This window comes from Chanodichthys erythropterus, chromosome 21, assembly GCF_024489055.1.
Source record: "Chanodichthys erythropterus isolate Z2021 chromosome 21, ASM2448905v1, whole genome shotgun sequence".
NCBI classification, from domain to species: Eukaryota; Metazoa; Chordata; class Actinopteri; order Cypriniformes; family Xenocyprididae; genus Chanodichthys; species Chanodichthys erythropterus.
Window position 1 is genome coordinate 21,441,147 of NC_090241.1, and position 22,158 is coordinate 21,463,304.

At 37.2% G+C, this 22,158-nt stretch overlaps 1 protein-coding gene across 8 annotated transcripts in view; it reads left to right on the forward strand.

Annotated features, from left to right (window-relative positions):
* The window catches only part of kank4 (KN motif and ankyrin repeat domains 4), a 56,344-nt gene extending 34,447 nt beyond the window's left edge, over positions 1-21,897 (forward strand). For 5 of the 8 annotated variants that reach the window (XM_067374383.1, XM_067374381.1, XM_067374384.1 and 2 more), the window contains 9 exons: positions 5,526-5,593; positions 6,346-8,763; positions 10,379-10,472; positions 12,627-12,860; positions 15,464-15,548; positions 16,971-17,190; positions 18,681-18,823; positions 19,069-19,269; positions 20,595-21,897. In XM_067374383.1, the coding sequence (XP_067230484.1) occupies positions 5,526-5,593; positions 6,346-8,763; positions 10,379-10,472; positions 12,627-12,860; positions 15,464-15,548; positions 16,971-17,190; positions 18,681-18,823; positions 19,069-19,269; positions 20,595-20,708 (3,577 nt within the window). In that variant the 3' untranslated portion in view covers positions 20,709-21,897. Of the gene's footprint in view, positions 1-5,525; positions 5,594-6,345; positions 8,764-10,378; positions 10,473-12,626; positions 12,861-15,443; positions 15,549-16,004; positions 16,051-16,940; positions 17,191-18,680; positions 18,824-19,068; positions 19,270-20,594 lie in introns of those variants that run through there. The other 3 variants (XR_010893478.1, XM_067374388.1, XM_067374386.1) reach the window with 3 other exon arrangements.
* The last annotated feature ends 261 nt before the right edge of the window (positions 21,898-22,158 follow it).

Consider the following 22,158-nt stretch of genomic DNA (forward strand, 5'->3'; position numbering starts at 1 on the left):
CTGCCGGGCTCTTTTTTCCTCTCAGGCATATAGCCAGCTCATCTCCTCTCCATTATTTGTTTGTGTGTGTGTGAATGTGTATATAAGACCATGCTTAATGTAATTCTTTGGGTACATAGTGAGGAGAGTTTAATGCATTGAAATAGTGCTGTTTTTCTGTAGCCCCCTGGAAGACGGAAGGAAGGCAGCATCTAATGAGAGTATTGAGCATTTGTTTTGATACGTGTGTGCGCGCATATGTGCGTTGCGATTGCAAAAAAAAAAAAAAATAGGTGTTTAATATATGTATAAAATGTGGATTAGCCTGGCTCTCACCATGTGTTTGAGTCTCACAGCTTAGAACATGTTTGGAATTTGTAAATGATTATCAATATGGGGCATCGGTCTTATCTCTGTTGGAATCTGGCTGTACGTATGTGTCTGCTGTTGTGGATCCCATGGGATGTGAATGATCCACACAGACAGAGCTAGCACCTGGCTGTCACTTGCTGGAGCTCAATAACCCCCTCCTCTCTGTCACCACCAGCCTCTCTCTGTCATCTCCCTGTATCCGTCCATCCCTTCCCCCTTCACTTAAGTGTTCTCTGTGTGCACCTCAAGAAAACACCTTTGCATTTCTGAATGGGTAGACTTTTTCTGTCTCCGTTTCTTCCTCTCAGCCTCATATAATGCTTTCTCACTCTGTAATCCATAGAGCACTAATGAGAACCTTGGACTAGTCGGCTTGTAGCGTTACAAACTGGGTATTACTGAATAATTCACATCCTTAATGAAAGCCCTATCTCTTGCACATTCTCTTTCTGTTATTTGCTCTCACTAAGTCACCCAGCCAAACCTGTTTATGGTTGAAGGAATGTCAGGTTAACAAGCTAATTCGTAAAGTTAATGATATATAATATAATATAATATAATATAATATAATATAATATAATATAATATAATATAATATAATATAATATAATATAATATAATATAATATAATATAATTCATTGGTAAGTTTAGATTGAATAGGACAGTAATAGACACATTTTCTCACTGGTGGTCCAACCTTCATGTTCTCTCCAGGCCTCCTCTCATCTCAGTGGGACAGATGTTATGTGTTCTCTACCTCCTCCAGATGTCTGAAGCTTTGCAGAGCCATTTGTGTAGATCTAGAACCATCAAGGAGGGGAAGTGCAGCGAGCTTTTGTTTCCTGTCAGACAGCCCACTTGCTATCTGTTTATTGTCATTAGATGGGAGCAGTAAAGCCTGGAACAGAGTTGAGCTACCGAGAAAAGAGAAGTGTGGGAGATGATCGTGACCATTAGAGAGGAAATCAGAGCACATTTTTGGCATAAACTTAAAGATGAGGGAAAATGATTGAGAGTATGATACTGCTTTTGCTAACAGTTCTAAAAACAAGAAGTAAATAATTGAATAGAAAGTAGTTCCAAATGAAGTCAAAGCAGAATCATCCACTGGACATCTCAGAGCAAACACACCGCAGTTGTGTTTCGTTGCTGAATGAATGAATCAGTGTGTGTGAGTGATTCACTGATTCAATGACTCACTCATAAAGGCAGTAGCTGCATCTTAAATTGCATACTGTCTAGCAGGTACTAAATCTGATTTGAAACTTAATTTGAAAACTGCAAAAAAAAGTATGTTCTATATAGTATAAATATGGGTAGGATGAATTCACAACTCATCTCAGGCTTCATGGGATAGTAAAGTGTCCGTCAAATACGCACTTCAGGATCTCAGTGAAAGTAGTAGGTAATCATTACCTTTCGCCTACTTTTTGTAAATAATGTGAATTCGGGCATACTACTTTTTTGGCCTACTGTTTTCAAATAATAAATGAAGTTGGCATATTCAGATGCAGCGAGTCACTTGATGCCACCTACTGGCATAACAATAGCTGTGTCTCATTTCAAAGGCTGCATTATTGTGGATGTCTAATTTCAGAAAAGTAACCATTATAAAATTGACTGGCATAAATTACTATAATTTCCTTATTAATGTGGAATGTAACGGTTTCTTTTCTGAAATGAGGCAGCTCAGTGACATGTGTGGCCATCAAATGAGACCTCTGGAGGGCACAGCCTTCGAAGTAAACCTGCAAATTTACCTGAGTGCTATGCTTTGGAGCCCTGCACCACATGCAGAAGAAAAAATATTGTGGACACAAATTAAGGATTAGAATTAGCTTTCAAACGCTCACATGTGCAGTATATTTCTGCACATGGTCTGTGAAGATTCCCTGCAAATGCTCCTATAATGATCAAATGAACGTTTTGGTAGAAATGTCTATTCTGGTGAGGTATTAATGTAAACACAGTTGGATATCTCTTAAACAAATGTAAACAGGCAGGATTAAAACATTAGGTGAGTGTGTGTGTGTGCATTCTCAGACCTGAAATCACAGGGTTATGGTGAGGATCATGGATAACAGGCATGGGGGATATTAACAATCTTTCCCTGCTTGTCCAGCTGGCATGCCTGAGAATGCCCACAGATGTTGTTTTGTTGGCTGTTCAGGCGGTTTCTGCTGCTTTTGGCTCTGTTTGATTCGATTTCTTTTCAAGGCTTCAGCACTCCTAATCAGCAGTAGATGCTGAGCTTGTAGGGTTGCAGGTGTGTGTGTGTGTGTGTGTGTGTGTGTGTCTGCATTTTGCCCCTACATGGTTACAAAGACAGCAAATGAGATTGATTTCCTTCCCTCACTTCCGCTCCTTCACTGCAATTTGATTAGTTATATTGAATTAAATCTGTGAATAGCTAAATAAACAGTGACTTTCCATTATAGCTCACCAGTACATGGTCCGTTGGGCCATCTGTGAACTAAAGCAGGATAAAAAGGTCAACCAATTAAATTTATATTATGCATGGGGTATTGCAATCAAATTGAATTAATTATTCAGGTTGCAATGCAAACAGTTGACTCTAAACATTTGGTTTACAACAAACTATCTTTCATACGAAAGGTGATTTTGAGACAAAATGGAAACCTGAAGTCTTGAGATGTACTGTACCACATAGCCTAATATCACCACTGATAAGTTAAAACAGATTCCTGCAAATGAGGCCAACAGAGGATTGCATGAATGTGTTCTTATTAAAGTAATTTCTCTCCAGTGGCCATGATTTGCCATCTTTTTTTTCTCTCTCTCCCACTTGCTTCCTCATCTATTCACTCTGTATCTCTTTTTTAGTATCTAATTAAATAGGCAGTGTTGTGTTGTTCGGTTCCATGTGGATAATTGACAAGTAGCTAGGCCTCACTTTACTCAAAAATTACAAGCTGCATTCCAGCTCTGGCTAATTAAGACTCAACGACAGACAGTGTATTCGAATCGCATTAAACATTTCTTAGGTTGGGGATGCCATTTATCCCCTGCCGTCCCTGCCTTGTTCCTTTCTTCTCCAGGAGGACTTAAGAAGCTGTACATTTTCCATGCTTGCTGCAGTGTGTCGGATTCTGGGGATTCAGCTGTCAGTCAAGCTCAGACTCACACTATTATGGGGGTTTGCCTTGAAACCTGGGGATAGATGCAGACTGTTTGTACACTTAGGAGTTTAATTTAGAAGCTCAATATTTTCTAAATTACCATTGTAGCAACAAAGTTTTAGCACTTTAGCATTGTCCAATCAAACGTAAAATTTTGCTGCAAATTTTTCTGTCAAATTAGGCAGGTGCCAACATGTCGTAGAACATGCTCTCATCCTCAAAAACCATGAACAAACCTATGCAACTGTAACAGGTCCTACTCGACCCTCTTCAAGTGGGATTCGAACCGGCATCTCCAGCATGGGAGGCGAACATGCTAACAATGACGCTAAAGACCACAATAGACCACAATCCACTTGATGTCCAATATAAAACCTTTGTCCTGAAGCAAACCACTGATTTAGATTTTGCCACTTTTATCCAAACTGACTTTACAGTGAACTAACTCAAGGAAAAAGTCCCCCAGGGTTACAACAGTCATGGCTTGGTCTTTGTGGTGACCAAACCCGTGACCTTCTGATTACATCCCCAGAGCTTTAACCACTATGCCACACCACCCTATTTCTATTTCACAGTTGCATTGATTTTAAAACATTATTTTCTAAAGTAAAGGAAATCATGGGAGCTAGTTGATTGATGGTGTGATCACCAAATGCTGTGTTGACACTCTGTTATACCACTCTGCTTCAGAATGCTTAGAGCTTGACTTCTCAACCAAACTATGGCTCAGAGCCCATTTTAAAAAAGCAACCAAAGCATATTTCTATCCTTGCTTGTACTTAGTGAAATACATATTTCAAACAGGTATAAACAGCTTTATCAGAAGGCTGTGGTCTTAATGGATAGTGAAAAATTTGTTGTAACTTGAGCCCCAAGATGTCATATTTTTTTTTTTTTTTACTGAGAATGTCAGCATCTAACCTATCTTTCCTATACTGGTCTGTCCAGATTCTGGACATACAGCAGCCAGCCCATGATCCAGATTTCATGAAACATAGTCAAATTGCACCTTTGAAGAATATCCTTTTCCAAATTCCAAGCCTCTGGCTTAGATTGCAACATTGAAATCAGAGCCAGATGACACATCTTTGAGTAATCTTTTCCCATAAGTTCAGTACATAGTTAAGATCTGCAAACATGCCTTGAGGGGTTTGACCACAGTTCCATTAAAGCAAAAGGTTCGAGGAGGATCATCTTCACCAGCAGAATGTTCACATTTCATGTATCATTTGACTATATAATTGCATCTCAAGGGCTTCAGTAAATAAGTTGTGTGAAGTGGCAACCAATAGAATTCCAGTGCTATATACACTGTATTCATTTAGAAATGGCACAGTAATCATAAAAACAGATTATATAATTTTTGAAAAGTTTAAATGTCAACCTACAATATGGTGCTGCTTAAAAATAACAAAAATGTAAGGGTGTCGTCAGTGACTGCTGAATAGTAATTGTTCATATTCTAAAACAAAAACAGCAGTTAGCTGTTAAGTGAGTTTGTCTGTTTGTCATTTTTGTTTTGTTTTGTTTGTTTTTGCAACATTTACATAAGTTAGGGTGGATTCAAGATAGGACAGTGAGAATGTTCTGGAAGTAGATCTCCAGACCTGAAGCCTTAGGGTGTATTCAGTTTGTATTAACATGATGTATTTTGATCAGTGGCCTTACGTAAGCCCCTGAAGAATCTTAAATCTAAAATGGCAAAATTGTTTTCCATTGCCTAAATCAACCCCACATAAACTGTGAGCCATCTGGAGTAAATTAAACAGAATGAACTACTATGTCACTGTGGTTTGAATAGTAGTGTGGGGTTTTAAAATGGCACAAACAACTAATGTAAAGTGATGTTGCACAGGAAGTATGGATTATAATTAGTACAGAAATTGGAAAATCAGTATAGGCATAATTTAATTATTGTTATAATGGCCTACATATGCATAATATAATTAATGTTGTCACTTATCTGGTAGACGCTCAATAATAAAAACATAATAATATTAGATCTGTACATCCTTATTTTTATCTGTCTACAGGTTTCCAGTGTTTACAACAGATTCCACTCATGATACTGCAAAAACAGAAATAATGGACAAGAAAAATGGTAAGAATGCCAGACTGTTTGAAGTCATTTCCCGTTTCAAATGTGTAAATATATTCTTTCCAATCATCTTCATGCAATAATTTGCAGCAAAAAATTGGGTAACACTTAAATTATGCATAATTACAAACCCTAACCCTAACTCTAGAGTACGTATATGCAGTTATTTAATATTGCTTACTTATTTGAGTAAGTACAGTGTAACTATGTCACATTAAAATAAAGTGTAACAAAAATTGTGGAAACAGTTAAAGCCTTTATATATAATGCTTTGTAAAAGTATTGTAATGCATTAATTATGCCTTGTAATGCTCCTTATAATGTATTGTATTGTATTGTCTCATAAATAATTGTAACCACAGTTTTAATACATTATACTACTATTAATTTAACACACTTTTAGAAGGTATAATGCATTAAAATTCATGACAAACAACCAATTCAGAGGTAAAAAATAATCTGCAAATATTATAATGTATTTTACCTTTGGTTATAATTAGTTATAAAAAGATATAAGGCATTATAACATACATTATGATTATCTTTATAATGCATTATACATAAAGGCTTTAAGTAAAGTGCTACCAAAATTGTTTGCATTTCATGTCTTCCAAATCCTTGCACAGTGATAACACCATCAACTGTTTTGTTGTCTTGACTAATTATGCTCCATATGCTCAATAATACAATGGCTGCTTGAATTGGAACTAAAATAAGAGAATGCAAAATGTGTAATAATGTATCTTGTATTTCAGCAAATGGCTTTCCTTCCAAAGCCTCTGAGAGTGGAGTACAGAGGAAACAGCTGCCATATTCTGTAGAGACCCCCTATGGGTTTCACCTGGATCTGGACTTTCTGAAGTATGTAGATGACATAGAGAAAGGGAACACAATCAAGAGGGTGCACATTCAACGCAAGAACAGGGGCCCGAAGTACAGCACACTGCCACGCAACTTCAGCCTTCCTGGGCATGGCGCTCGACCTCTAGCCAAAGATACGTGGGCTAATACTTCCACTTTAGGGTCCAAACCCAAGTCACGTGTTACTGAAGTCCAGCAGCTTTTTGAGTTCCGAGCCAGTGATGCCACTAGCGGTAGCAGAAGCACCAGTGGGAGCTCCCCTGCCAGCCAGTCAAAGATGCCTGGGAGTGGTTACCTCCCCTCGCCAAAGGCTGCCGAAGAGTCTCCAGTACAGACCTCATCTCAGAATGAACAGTCCATGAGCCTTAATGTTAGGCCTCACTTGTTAAGAGCATCCAGCATGCCTGTTAATGTCCCACGAAGGAAAGGTTCAGATTCAACTGATGAGCAGAGTTCCCAGTCACAGAATGGCTCAGCTGAGAGGCTTTTTCAACCGGCGGATGGAGGCGACAGGAGAGGCAGTGTTCCCCAGGACAGGGCCAGCTTGCATCAACAGATTACAGCTGCACTGAAAAGGGTGCGTGAATTAGAAGAGCAAGTCAGGACCATCCCTGAGTTGAGGGCTCAAATATGCTCTCTTAGAACGGAGAGGGAACAACTGCTTGAAAGAATTCAGCAACAGCAGTCTGAACAAAAGAGCCCTTTGCAGTTGAACGAGAGTGAGGTTCCTCAAGACGGTGTTGTTCCTCCAGTTATAAGTGAGAAGAAAGATACTTGTTCCCCTTCCACAGTTGCTGCAGATGATCAGAAAATGGTTCAAGCAATACAGTCTGACAAAACCACAGAACAACAGTCAGAGGAACAAAATCCTGTGGTGCAGGTTATTGTAGAGCAGGAGTCTGAAAAATATGAACCAGTAACTGATACAGAGTCAGAGAAGCAACAGGTGCCAGCTCCAGTGTCTGTCCCAGTGATACGCATAGACAAAGCAGAAACTCCAACTGATCCAGATGAAGCAGAGGGACTTTTGCAGGAGTCTACAATTCAAGAAGAAGCATCAAAGAGTCTTTCAGAGCAAGTAGAAAAGCAGAAGATATTATCAGAGACTTTGTTAGAAGATAAAAAGTTGACGCTGGATTTAGAAGAATCAGGTGCTACATCCGAGTGTACATCTGCTCAAGAAGATACTGCGACTTTTGAGGGACCAAGTGTAATTGTAATTGAGGAAAATACAATAGTACAACCTGCCGAACAGAAACTTCTCACTAACCTGGAGCTGGAAGCAAAACTGAAAACTTTGGAAGAGAGTCTAAGCAAGGCCAGTTGTGAACTGGAAAAGACAAATGCTTTACTGATGGAACAGATGGACAAGAATAGACAAAAAGATGAGAGAATACAGGAATTGATCGACCAAGTGAAGGAGCAGAAACTTCAAGGTCCTATCGAGACAGAGCCACTCTCTGTACCAGTTGTCACATGTGATGCATCAGTCAGTACAGACAGCAAAAGTGTCGTGGAGAGAGGAGTCTCAACCGAACCTCAACCAGCTGAGGGTCCCAAAGAAACAGATTCTAAATGCTCAAGCACTCAGACAAATATAGTAGAAGCTCGAGACATTGAAGTCTTAGCACAAGTTACTACAGCAGAGAAAATTGTAGGGGTAGAGATTTTCATGTGTGACCGGGCCATGGAGACTGAAGTACAGGATAGCATAGAAGATAACAGTAGACAGGAAGTCTCTGAAAAGCTAGAGAAGACAGACTTTGTAAAAGACCAAGAACAAGAGGGTGATATTAAAGATAGTGTGTCAAGCCAGATTGTAGATACCAAAGTCAGTGAAAATGTTGTTGCAGAGAGTGACACTGAGGAATATGTCATGGTAGAAAGTGCCATGGTTGAGACTATGGCCAGTGAAATTGAAATCCCTAAGCCCACAGTTCAAGAGATAGAATCTGCAGAGAGTAAGGGGGTTGAAAGCACAACGGACAAAGCAAGAGAAAGAAGTTCAGGTTTGCAAACACAGCAGGAACCAAGAGAAATACAAGAACAGGATCCCCACCTTCAGTCTCCAAGGGCATCTGAAGCCACAGCTTCTCCTGCTGCAATCGGTCAGGTTGTTAATCGTATACAGGGGCTTCTTAATGAGCAGTGGGCCAGTTTGGGAAGTGGAGGCCAAGACGCAAAAGGAGAGAGCTCCCAGAAACCTCATTCTTCCAAAATAAGCTCTATTCAAAGCCACCTGAGAGGGTCCCTCAGTGCCCTGTCTGCCTTTTACTCACCTGTTCAGAAAGGAGGGGCTGCACGACAATCAGGTAGGTTCTTATTCAATGTATTCATGTGCCTTCTTAGCAAGCTCAATGATGTGAGAGTCTCTTTGAGTCAGGTGCGACGGTCTTTGGTATTGGTTTTGATTTCTTGTATTAGGCCTGTTTTACAAAGCTTGCATCTGCAGCATGCAAGCAAGATATTGAGCTATCAACCATTTTACGTATTTGTATAGTTCCAAAATAAAAAGTTTTACGTTTTTTAGATGCTGTCAATACATTAACCTCTTAGCATTTCTGCCTAATACGCCTAAAAAAGGCATACCTTATGTAAATTGCATGATGTTCTTGAATCATTTGAACCTGTCGCTGTACACATACCTTTCAAAAGAGACTTAAACCATGCATATACTATACATGGTTTAAGTGTCTTTTGAAAGGTACTTGTACCGCGGCCGGTACAGTGGAACACTAACAGGATAATATTGTCCAAATATACGAAAAATGTACATGCTATAAACACACTTTACATACAAATACCTATAAATACTAATGGCATCACATTAGACATTGAAAACTAGCAAAACTTCTAGTTTATTCTGTTCTACATAAGAAGTTGACCCATACATCTGAATACACACCGCTTAAACGTTTCAAATGTGCAATGTTTGAATCAGGCCTCACTGAGTTTGAAGTGAAGATTTTGAGAGCCAGAGATGACTAATGAGTCAAGTTGAAATAAGACGTTCAAATATGCATATTTTTGCCTCATTACATATGCCTGTATGGCACAGAAACTCGTCTGTTGCAAGGCAGAGACCCAATGGCATTGTACATTCATATTGAAGTTGCTAGCTGTACGCCAAGATAATTTAGGATTTTTTGTTGACAGTTTAAAAGCATCTGGCTCATATCACAGTACTTGCAAAATTATGCAGTCTCATAAATTCTGGCAACCACAGTTAATTATTTTCCTTTGTGCTAATTATGTTCTACTGAATATTATATTATATTAAGGTCATTTAAAAAAGTCAAGTTTTTCCTAAAATAATAGCTTCCTTGATATTTTTGATTCAGACTTATCTTGTTGTGTCCTGGGAAATGCACAGTCTTGTGGGACTTTTTCATAGTTTCCGGAAGCTTTCCAGACTATTTGATCTATTGTGTTTTGTTGTAATCGCATCCACTGGCTCCTGTAGTTGTTATTCACCTCTTTTCTCTGAAACAATCAAACACCAGGGAACATATCTCTGAAAAATTCTTTGTGGTATTATCTCCTTTACAAACACATGACTGATAAGAGTTTTTTTTATGGCAGGTGAGAATGATTTTCTCTTTTTAGAGCATTTCATTTAAAATATCAGTTCCTTTGTGACTGTAACAGTTGTTTTGACAGTTTGGTGTGCTGCATTATGAATGACTACAACTTACTTACCCACTCTGTGGAGCATAGCAAGTGTACAGTTCAGCATTTTTGTTGGTCATATTACTTCTGGTATAGGAATTTTGAGAGATTCAAAAGTACTATCTCATATACTGTGCTTTATTTTCATGTGGACAAATGGGCTGAATAAGTGCTTAGATTTAAGTTATTACTGGAGATGATTAACAGGTGCAGAACTGGCTTTTGTTTTCACATATCTGACCATCTCTCCTATATTAGGCCTCAAATCCATCATGAAGAAGAATGACTGTCCTGACAAGCAGGGCAATGGGGGAGCGAAGAAGAACTTGAAGTTTGTTGGCGTAAATGGAGGGTATGTTTTTATTTTATGGGCATTTCATGAATTTTTTGGCACATTTATCCGCATGCAGCAAAACAGTGGTAATGCTTTTCATAAAATCACCAGCCATCTGTGTAGAAGTTATAAAATAATATTTTAAGTGAAGTAAGGAAACTCCAAAAAGTCAAAAGGGGACCTAATTGAAGGTTATGCCTTACATTTACCAATTGCCCCAAAATCACAGTTGCTGGTATTTTCATGTGAAGTGATGATGGATGAGTCTATTTCATCAACATCCATGACATCAGATGTCCAGTCTGTCTCTTTGCATCCCTTAATCTGTTTCATCCTTCATCACAGTGCTCTGTTAGAAATGGGCCATGAGGTGTCGGCATTGTTTTCTGTGAGATCTGTTGCATGATGAGTGAGGCCTAGTGTGATGACATGAAAAACAAAGTCCTCTCTCTGTCCCTCTCCCCCTTGCTTTGTCTTTGTCCGTCTGCCTGTCACTGTGTACAGCGAATGATTTGTTAAGCTTGGCAGCAGAGATGGTTCTGTCTCAGCTGTATTTGACCAGCCATCAACAATAAGATAATTATCCTGATAGAGTTGGGCAAACAGTTGGCCTTTCGTATGCAGGAAGGAATAAGCCTAAATTAGCTAAACCAAGCTCTTTCTTTAGACCGGAGAGAGTATTTGAAAGTTGGAGGACTAAGTAAACCAGTGGTGTGTGGTGGACCTCTGAAATGAGGTGGCCACGTCCCTGCTATGTGTTTTTTTTTTTTTTTAGCCCAATGTAAATTCATGTTCCATTTGGTTAAAGGCATACGTGTAACACTAGTTACCTTACACAGTTAGAGTTTAACATTAATTGATATTAATATAAGTATATAACTTAAGCGAGAGAGCAATGAGCTCAAGCAATGCAAAAGAGATCCCTATGAAACTTAAAATGCTTATTTTGCACAGTCATCTTTAGACCCTCGAGCAGGAAGGTTTCAAAATTAATTCATTTGCATTACTGATGACCAAAACACAAGTTAGGACCTTATCTTATCAGTATGTCAAAACATGCTGGAATAGCATGCTTTATCTTGAATATCATGAATTATATCAAGTGCGCAACCTTTAATTTATATTGCTGTTTTGAAATTTTCTTTGAAAAGACTGTGTGGGAGTGTTGGCCGATTTGGCTTGTGTCTATGTCTGATAGACTGTGATTATCCTGAGAAAGCCCCTGCACTGCTGTTGTCTGATGACAGCTGGTGATTTTAGAATTTGCACACAGTTTTGACCCAAACCACCATAATATAATTTCATTCTGTTATTTAGTTCTGTCAGCCAAGCACAAATAGCAGTATCAAAAGCGCTGAATCTTCGCCTTTGGCTGCCCAGCATGTTCTTTTTTTTTTTTTATAATCCGTATACAAAGCTATTGCATTAATCGCATTTGGAAATCTTGATTACTAAGATGTTAGTAGCATAATAAACAGCCAATGCATGGCCGTCTTGTCTCTTGTATCTGAAGTACTTAATAGAGGCCCTTATGCTCAACACCCTAATAAATGTATAGTCAACTGACCTGCAGCTATAGGCTTCCATTCACCCATGCATGTCCTTGAGGAATTGTGGGAATGCCATTCCTCTTTCCTATCTGAAAACATCCATGAAGGAACAGCATTCTTCAGACTGGCTCAAAACATAATAACCCCTCAGACCGCACAGAGGTCTCTCTCATTTGAACAGCTTGTATAAACACTTGGATTTTGCATGTCCATTCACAACAGACAAATTACATTTGTTTGCAATTAGCGGTAAGGACTGTGTCGAAATCAAACATAGATTTAAAGACCTTTTTTAACATAAACCAGAACATTTTAAAAATGTATGGTTCTTACATATAAATTAAAATAAATGAAAATAAAACTGTAAAATAAAATGGCAAAGTATTATTATTATTATTATAAACATTATGGTAAAGGATAATAAAATACTAATTAATTAATTAAAAATGCAAATATTATTATTACTATCATCATATATTTTGAAGTACATATGGTCAGGTGGTATTTGTCGTAACTAAACACAGTCTTGTCTGATTTCATATCCTGATCATAGAAAGTTTGCAAATGCAAAATGGGTTACAGTCAAAAGAACCCCCTTGATTCAAGTTATCTGTTTGTCTAGCTATGAGACCACATCCAGTGAGGACTCCAGTGGGGAGGAGGATCAGAACGAGGTTGAGGAGGTGGATAGTTCGGAGCCTGAGGTGGAGCAGGGAGAGGAGAGTGGAACGGCCCAGGAGGAGGCTGCTGCTACTGGGGAGCAAGGTGATGGGGTTCAGGCAGAGGTGGCAGAGGGCTCTAAGGAGCCTGATGCTGGCCAGGCCGCCATGAGTCCCCAGGAGGAGCAGCCTGTCAGGTGAGATGGAGGGCCGTGGTGAAAAGAGGGGGTTGGTGTTACAACTGCAATTAACTTTTACTGTATAAGTCCCTATGGATTATTTGTCATTTAGGAGTGATATACATATTATACATTCAATGGCATCTTTGCCATGGGAACAAAAATTTATTTTAGGAAGATCCACATGACTTTTATTTTGTGCTAGTCCCCTTTAGTTTTTTTCAATCTGTTGTGAAAAGCTTATAATATGAGCTGGCTTAACACATTAAAGTGTGCAGTGACCATGTTTCCCAAGCTAGGGGCCTCTGTTATGAATAGGACACAATCCTGCCTTTTGTTCTGCCCATCATCTGGCAGGAAGGTGCAAGCGTTGAGTGACAGGTTTAATATGCCCAGTGACTGGTCCACTTAAAGAACTGCATCACAACAAAAGGCTGAACCATTTAAAGCTACGTGAACATATGGGGAAAGCAAAAGGTGTGGTCTTCTTTTATGATTAATTAAAAACTATTTCATTAGAATATATATATACAATTTTAGGGAAATGTTATAATTATATACATTCTCAAAATTATTTCTGATTCACCATCACACACCAGATACAAAGATACATATGGAAGTAAATTAATGCCAAATGTTTTTGAAATAAAAAGCTTTTTGAATTGCACTAATTGAAAAAAAATATGCATTACATTAACTGTGCTTGCATTTTGATGCATTGTATTTTTAAGGCTTGCATTTTTATGGGCTGAAATTCAACATGGTCGTATATTTAAGCTGTGAATATTTCAATTAAAAATATTTCACACACATTTTCATTATTAAAAATTCAATAATTTATATTCACCTTTCAGATTTCACTTCCAAAATATTCGTTCTGTTCAAAAATGCAACCTATAATATTCGACTGGCAATTTTCGGTCCATTTTATTTCGCTTTACAAATTTGCTTCCTTGCTTGCTGATGCATGATCTCCATCTGCTGTTAGTCTACTTCACCAGCAGGTGCCGCTAGCGGCTGTTTACGAAGACCAGAGCAATGGCTAGTAAGTCATTATTAATTCATAAAAACGGATTTGCAAAAATAGAGCAAGCAGTAAATGAATGTGTGATGATTATCGGGGACAGTATAAATGCAGAAAAGCTGATAAAGACACAAAAGCTGCATTTATGTTTAATTCAGTGTCTTCACAGTTACTTTCCCTGTGGAGGCTACATGTAAGCAGCTTTCTTAAAAAAGTGAGCGAGATTATAACGTTATTCCCCGATGCTGATGTACAGATCAAACGTTAAATCTGAGGTAGACAGATGCTGTGTTGTAATACTAGGGATTCCCTCATACGTCATAGGATTCCCCTGCCATCAGGACATATAAAACGCTTAACATATCTTTATGGACAGTGGTATAAAAGATCACTGAATTTGTGGAAGCGAATTTGTAAAGCGAAATAAAATGGACCGAAAATTGCTAGTCGAATATTATAGGTTGTATTTTTAAACAGAATTAATATTTTGGAAGTGAAATCTGAAAGGTGAATATAAATTTTTAATAATGAAAATGTGTGTGAAATGTTTTGAATTGAAATATTTATAGCTTAAATATACGACGATGTTGAATTTCAGCCCATAAAAATGCAAACCTTAATGCATCTAAATGCATTAATTTACTTCCATAGATACATTTATATCACGCTTTAGTTGTAATTTTATAATAATAAAACAAAATAAAATAAATAAAACATATAAAATTCACCTCAGATACATAATGGACATTCTTGTGCAACTATAGTTCTGACCATTAATTTAAGAAAGAGTCAAAGTTTGGGGTCAGCAACTTTTTTTTTTTTTTTTTTTTTGAAAGAATTTATTACTTTTATTCAGCAAGAATTGCTCAAGCATGACAATAAAGACATTTAGAATGTTACAAAAGATTTCTATTTCAAATAAATGCTGTTCTTTTGAATTTTCTATTCATCAGAATCCTGAAAAAAAAAATGTTCACGGTTCCACGAAAATATTACGTGGCACAACTGATAATATTGCAAATAAATTCAGGCAAGGTGAGCATAAGAAACTTCTTTCAAATCTAACCGACCCCAAACTTTTGAACATTAGTTTATGTAGGCCCACGAGTACACATGGATCTGAAACATATACAGAAATATGTTGAAATATAAACACAATTCATATTCCTCAAGGGACAGAACTCTTCCAGAATCTGCATGTGCCAAAAGTTGTAATGAAGATGTTTGTGCCATTCAGAAATTGGTAACAATTTGATTGAGAGGCCAGTCCAATATGAGTCACTCTCAACTAATGTTACCAAGATTCAAATTACCAAAATGCATTGTATTTCATATGTATCAAATACAGATTTCTGGTGAGGCTCAGGTGTGCAGCCAATCTGTATTTGAAAATTATTTTACATACATGAATGAACCTGAAAAACTGATGCATGATTTATTATTATTATTATTTTTTTAGATATTATCTTCTATTTGTCTCTCCCTGTAATCAGTTAGACATTTTCTTAGGCTGAAAAGATACAATGTTCTATCTAGTTGTTCATGAGTTTAATGTGCCCCTTTGATTTAAATTACAGCTCAATCTGTGTCGTTGCAGTGAGTTAGTTGATAAGAACTTCATGGCTGCTTGTCATTTCCTGAAGGATCGCATGGCTGAGGTTGCTGCCCCAAATAAAGACATGGTAAGCCATTAATGTTTTGATTCATTACCTTTAATATATACTAAAAAGTTTTTTCTAAGTCTTTCTATTAGTATATTAAGTACAAAATAAGTGCACAGAAATAGAGCACTGGACATTATGGAAGTGTAAAAGTGTACTAAAATAAAGTGTATTTTACGGCACTTTTTTTTCACCTGGGTAGACACTCCAACACTTTCCGTTTGCATTAAGATTATTTTTATTACCACACTGGCAGATCATTTTACTTAAGTAAAATGCACTTAATTTAGATCCCCCCAGGAAACAAGACTAAATATCATATATAATTTTCTCATATAGAAAATCCATCTTGATTTAAGATTTTTTTTTTTAATTTACTTAAAATAGGATAAAAAAAATACTTAGTATGAAAAGCATTTTTGCAGTGTGAATGAGTGAGTTAACTTTTTAAACATCACTTGCACTCCCTCATTTCAGGGTTAACATACTCAGAGTTTTCACTTAACCTCCTTTCTGAAACCGGCCCATGGTCAATCAAGTTCTCTGCTTTTAGCAGCCCTCCCTCCCCCACACATACAAACAAGCCACCAGCAACCATTCACACACACACCCCCAACCCCCCTGCAGATTGCTCAGGTAATGACCATATTTACACATGAATTGATGCTAATGATAGCCAAAAGACTAGCCAGTTAGCATCCACTTGGCTAAAGGAGGGTTACAAATCTCTGGGACTTCTAGTGTTAAAGGCACAATATGTAAGATTTTTGGATTAAAATATCCAAAAAACACACTTGAACAGTGTTATATATTTTGTTGACTTGTGTACTTTTATTATCCCAGATGTTTCCAAGAATGTTTGAATCCAGAGAACTAATTGTTATATAGCTCAACACATGTTTGTATCTCATTTTCTTGATTTTCTGCGATTGATTTTATGTTCATCCAGCATTTATTAATATGATATTCTAATATCAATCTAGCTTACTGCAGTTTGCAACAAGTGTCTCATAGCAGCCGTTATAACATCATTTTCAACACACTCGAATGTATCAAATATTATAAACAATGCTGCATTACCCCACATACGCTTGACTGGAAGAAGCGGAAGCAGTGACTGTTTTATAATAAAAGTCCTCTCGAGGCATGCTCTGCTTCATACTACACTAACGTTAATAATCTCTTCGATGAACATGATTTCTGCCCGAGTCCCGTCCCGATTCTTTTCCACCGGCTGTGAGATTAAGACAACATCTCCCATGATTCCGCGCTCAATCTTGGCATCATCAAGCTATGCCTTTGTTTTGAATAGGCAACCTCTAGTGGCAAAAAATTACATATTGTGTCTTTAACACAAAAATGAGGATGCTTCAATATAGATGTAACTTTATAATTTGACTTATTACACTTTAGTGAGCTGACCCATGACTGTGTGAATCTCAGAGGCAGGTTCTGATGGTGTTATATCAGGAGTGGTTCCGTGTGTCCAGTCAGAAGGACTCACAGGCTGATACAGTCACGCTCTACCTGAGAGAGGTGGGCTTCCACACTCCCACTCTGCTGCGCTATATAGTGAACCTGGCTGATGGTAATGGCAACATGGCACTGCACTACAGTGTGTCCCATTCCAACTTCTCTGTGGTCAAGCTGTTACTAGACACAGGTGAGAGACTTGCATATATATGTATATAGACATTACTGTTCAACTGCCAAACAGGCATGATTTATAAGCCGATTGTTCAATTAATAAATTATGATTTCCATTCCTAGCAGCAGTTTCCACTCTTGTCCTATTTGTTTGTATCAATAAATGTATCTTTTATTATGAACACAGTTTAAATCTCAATCAATAAATGTATATTTTATCATGAAAATTTTTTTTGGGTCTTATTTAAGTGACTTCAGTTTTTAGTTTTTTCAATAACCACACATAAACGTTATTCCTTCAAAAAAACAAACATGTACATACATGTTGCTCACATATTATTAGCCTAGTTTGTGCTGAATACAGTATAATGACACTTTTGTCATTAAAGGTGCCATAGAATGGAAAATTGAATTTACCTTGGCATAGTTGAATAACAAGAGTTCAGTACATGGAAATGACATACAGTGAGTCTCAAACACCATTGTTTCCTCCTTCTTATGTAAATCTCATTTGTTTAAAAGACCTCCGAAGAACAGGCGAAAGTCAACATAACACCGACTGTTGTGTAACAGTCGGGATCATTAATATGTATGACCCCAATATTTGCATATGCCAGCTCATGTTCAAGGCATTAAACAAGGGCAGCCAGTATTAACATCTGGATCTGTGCACAGCTAAATCATCAGACTAGGTAAGCAAGCTAGGACAACAGCGAAAAATGGCAGATGGAGCAATAATAATTGACATGATCCATGATATCATGATATTTTATATTTGTAAATTGTCTTTCTAAATGTTTCGTTAGCATGTTGCTAATGTACTGTTAAATGTGGTTAAAGTTACCATCGTTTATTACTGTATTCACGGAGACAAGAGCTGTCGCTATTTTCATTTTTAAACACTTATAATTCATAAACACATCTTCGTCCTTTATAAATCTCTCCAACAGTGTGTAATGTTAGCTTTAGCCATGGAGCATAGCCTCAAACTCACTCAGAATCAAATATAAACATCCAAATAAATACAATACTCACATGATCCGACGCATGCATGCAGTATGCATGACGAACATTTTGTAAAGATCCATTTTGAGGGATATATTAGCTGTCTGAACTTTGTTTAGCTGTTTAAGGCAGTCGCGAGCTCGGGGCAGGGGAACGCGAGGATTTAAAGGGGCAGCAGCCTGAATCGGCGCATTTATAATTATGGCCCAAAATAGGCAGTTACAAAAATGTATTAAAAAAAGTCTATGGGGTATTTTGAGCTGAAACTTCACAGACACATTCAGGGGACACCTTAGACTTGTGAAAAAAACGTTCTAGGGCACCTTTAATATGTTTATGAACAACTGAAAAAAGCACAAATGTCAGGGCATGTCAAAACTTCTCAGGGCCCCAAAAATCCTCAGACCCCAGAGGGTTAAATCTCAACTTCTATTTCTCACTCTCTCTTTAATTTCAAACCTTTGAATATACCAAAATTCTCTTTAATTGTATGTTCATCAGGACTGTGTGAGGTGGATCACCAGAACAAGGCCGGCTACACCGCTATAATGTTGGCAGCTCTTACTGCGGCAGAGAGCCCTGAGGACATGGAGGTGGCTCAGCAGCTACTGAGAATGGGCAAAATCAATGCACAAGCCAGCCAGGTACACACAGCAAGACACCACAATATCTGTACTGCAAGAACACACATACGATCTGTTACTCAATTCTCATGTAGGTTTATGCTTACTGACATTTGTTATACCAGACAGCCAATTCTCATTGGTTTAGCTTGTACAAATACTCTAGTGCTGCAAATAGTTATTTAGTACATCATTTATTTGATTAAAGGGTGTGATAAAGATTGTTTTATATAAAAATAATATTCGTTTTCATTACTTCCCACTAGTCAGGGCAAACAGCACTGATGCTTGCAGTTAGTCATGGGCGGACAATGATGGTTCAGGTTCTTCTGGACTGCGGCGCTGATGTGAATGTACAGGACCGGGATGGCTCCACTGCTCTGATGTGTGCCTGTGAGCACGGCCATACTGAGATAGCCAAAATACTGCTGGAGAGACCAGAATGTGACATATCACTCACAGATAAGGTGAGAGAGACACTGATACATTAAAACTTACACCAGTTCAGGAGTTGCCATTTAAAATCAAGACATCTACAAACAAAAACCAACATTTGAGGCCACTAATTTTTCATGTCATTTATGAAAAGAGGAAAATTTTTACTACTAACTAGAAATGTGATGTGTACTAATCTTCATTTCTCAGCTTCATTTTTGCATATGCATGTTAGCAAAATAGTTGCTTTGACAAGTGTGTGACACTTAAAAATGAAAGACCTAGAATAAATTTTAAAAGATTTTTAAGAACACTTGTGGGAAAAAAGGGGAAACTTTGATCCTCAGTGATGTCACAAAAGAGCTATGTGAAGCTATGGGTTGAGTCCTTGCTTCATTTCAAGAAAATGCAACACTGCCACTCAGTGGTAAAAATTTGTTACTTCAGGTTTTTTTTTTTTTTTTTTTTTTTTCTTTAATGGTAGTCAATTATTTAGTATTCATTGGTCTACCTTTTAAATGTATTAATATAAGGAAAAATTAATTCTTATATTATTAGTAGGAAAAATATTTTAACATAAATACAGTAAGATAATTAAGATAATCAAAAATAATGAAAATATACATTCCCATTCAAAAGTTTGGGGTCAGTAAGATTTTTTTAAAGAATTTTTAAAATACTTTTATTCAGCAAGAACACATTAAATTTGCAGTAAATACATTCATTACAACACATTGTGTTACAAAGATTTCTATTTAAAAATTCTTTTGATCCTTCTATTCATCAAAGAAGCCTAAAAATGATCAAATTCCACAAAAATATTAAGCAGCACAATTGTTTCCAACATTAATAGTAAATGTTTTCTGAGCACCAAATCAGCACATTAAAATGATTCCTGTAGGATCATGTGACACTGAAGACTGGAGTAATGATGCTGAAAATTCTGCTTTGTCATTACAGGAATACATTACATTTCAAAATATATTGAAATTGTATTAATATTTCATATTACTGTATTTATACTTGTTTGTTTGTTTTTGTTTAAAAAGTCTTTCAAAACCAAAACTTATGAATGGCAGTGTATATATTTTTATTATGAAAAATTGTTTAACACAAATCCTGCAATGTAAGGATTGTGATAGATCCATAAGTTATCTTTTATAATTTGATCAAACTGTTCAGATCAAAGTCTTTTGAAATTCTTCAATCACTTGTACAGTAGGATCTACACACATTAGGCAGATGCCAGTGTGGGCAGGTTGTGTCCTCATCCTAAAAAACAAACAAACAAAAAAACCCCACAAACAACTTTCAAAATCATTTACATGTCATTTCCTTCCCTCTATCCCTCTACTAGGATGGACACACAGCTTTGTCAGTAGCCATGAAGGCATCCCACTCTGAGATTGTTGATCTCCTGAAAGCTCGCGCTGATCCAGCCACAGTTACAGATCCTACAGCTCCGCTCTGAGTCCAATGGCCTTGTCTTCATGTCCAACTGGCTCTGCCAGAATCATCTTTCTACTGCCTCAACCTGACATGCTGGCCAGGCCAACAGTCAACAATAGAGAGACAGCACTTGCCAGTAATTCGCAGATTCTCTGTTTGAGAAAAATGGCCAATGAGAAATGTACTTCCGTACGCCAATCAAAGATGCCATGGAGGGTGGGCTTCCCTAAACTCCCCAGAAGGTCCCCATTTGTCCTGAAGCACAGCTACTGTAGCTATTTAGCAGGCATGGTACATTGTTACATGTTTTAGCCTTCTATTTTCAGGTAATGTGACTATATTTTTGTTAGGCAATGAAAAGTACTCTATGAATGTTATTAAAGAAGTGATCAGACACACGTTATATTTATTTTTTATTGCACTTTTATGTAATATTTCTCCCCAGAAGTATCCAAAGTCTGTCTTAGTATAACCTGATGTGTCTTCCTATTATATGAGGGGTTTTGGGTCAGGCCCAGTACGGAACCATTCCTTGCCTTTCCAGGTGGAACAGGGAAAGGAGTTTTATGGTCACACAGTTGTGTTGCCAGTATGTCTCCCATCATATTTTCTTTAAACAGAGAGCCAAGCACTCAAAAACGATTTAGAAGCCTTGCTTTCATTATATAAATTATTTTTTTGGTAAAATACCATTTATCTGAATGGTTTCTGTCCAATTGTTCTCTTCACCCAAAGAAGAAAAAAAAGGTGTGCAATATATCATAACTTCAGTAACAAATAATTAAAGCAAACTCCCAAATTATAATCCATTATAATCAGTCCATTATAATTTATTCACTGTCAAAGTTTACTATATACTCTAACCTGCTGCAATATTAACTTCTTTACAAATTATTTTACAAATTGTATATTAAACAAAGATTTACAGATACAAGTTGTCAAGTTCCCCTGCAGACACATTTAAGCAGCACATTATTTTGGACTGGACTGTAGTTGTATTCTCTGTACATTGTGCCTGCTTAAAATTAAGACATCAGAAGTTGTGATGACGAGATATGTTTAATGACGAATCAATAACTCGGCTGGAGAAAGTATGAATCTATATATGTATACTGTGCAACAGTATCTTGTGGGAGGTGTTGTGAATTAATATCCTGAAATATAATGACTATTTATTTCCAATTCTATATTTTTGAGTATATACAAGTATATGCATGGATAAAATATTGACTTAATAAAAACATGCATTTTGTATTTGTCTTTTCTGTGGGGTTTTTTTTTTTTTTTTTTTAAAGAATTGGTTGAAATTTCCATCTAAATACTATATATATGTGTGTGTGTATGTGTATGTGTATGTGTATGTGTATGTGTGTGTGTGAGTGTGTGACCCCGGACCACAAAATCAGTCATAAGGGTAAATTTTTTGACATTGAGATCTATTCATCATATGAAAGCTGAATAAATAAGCTTTC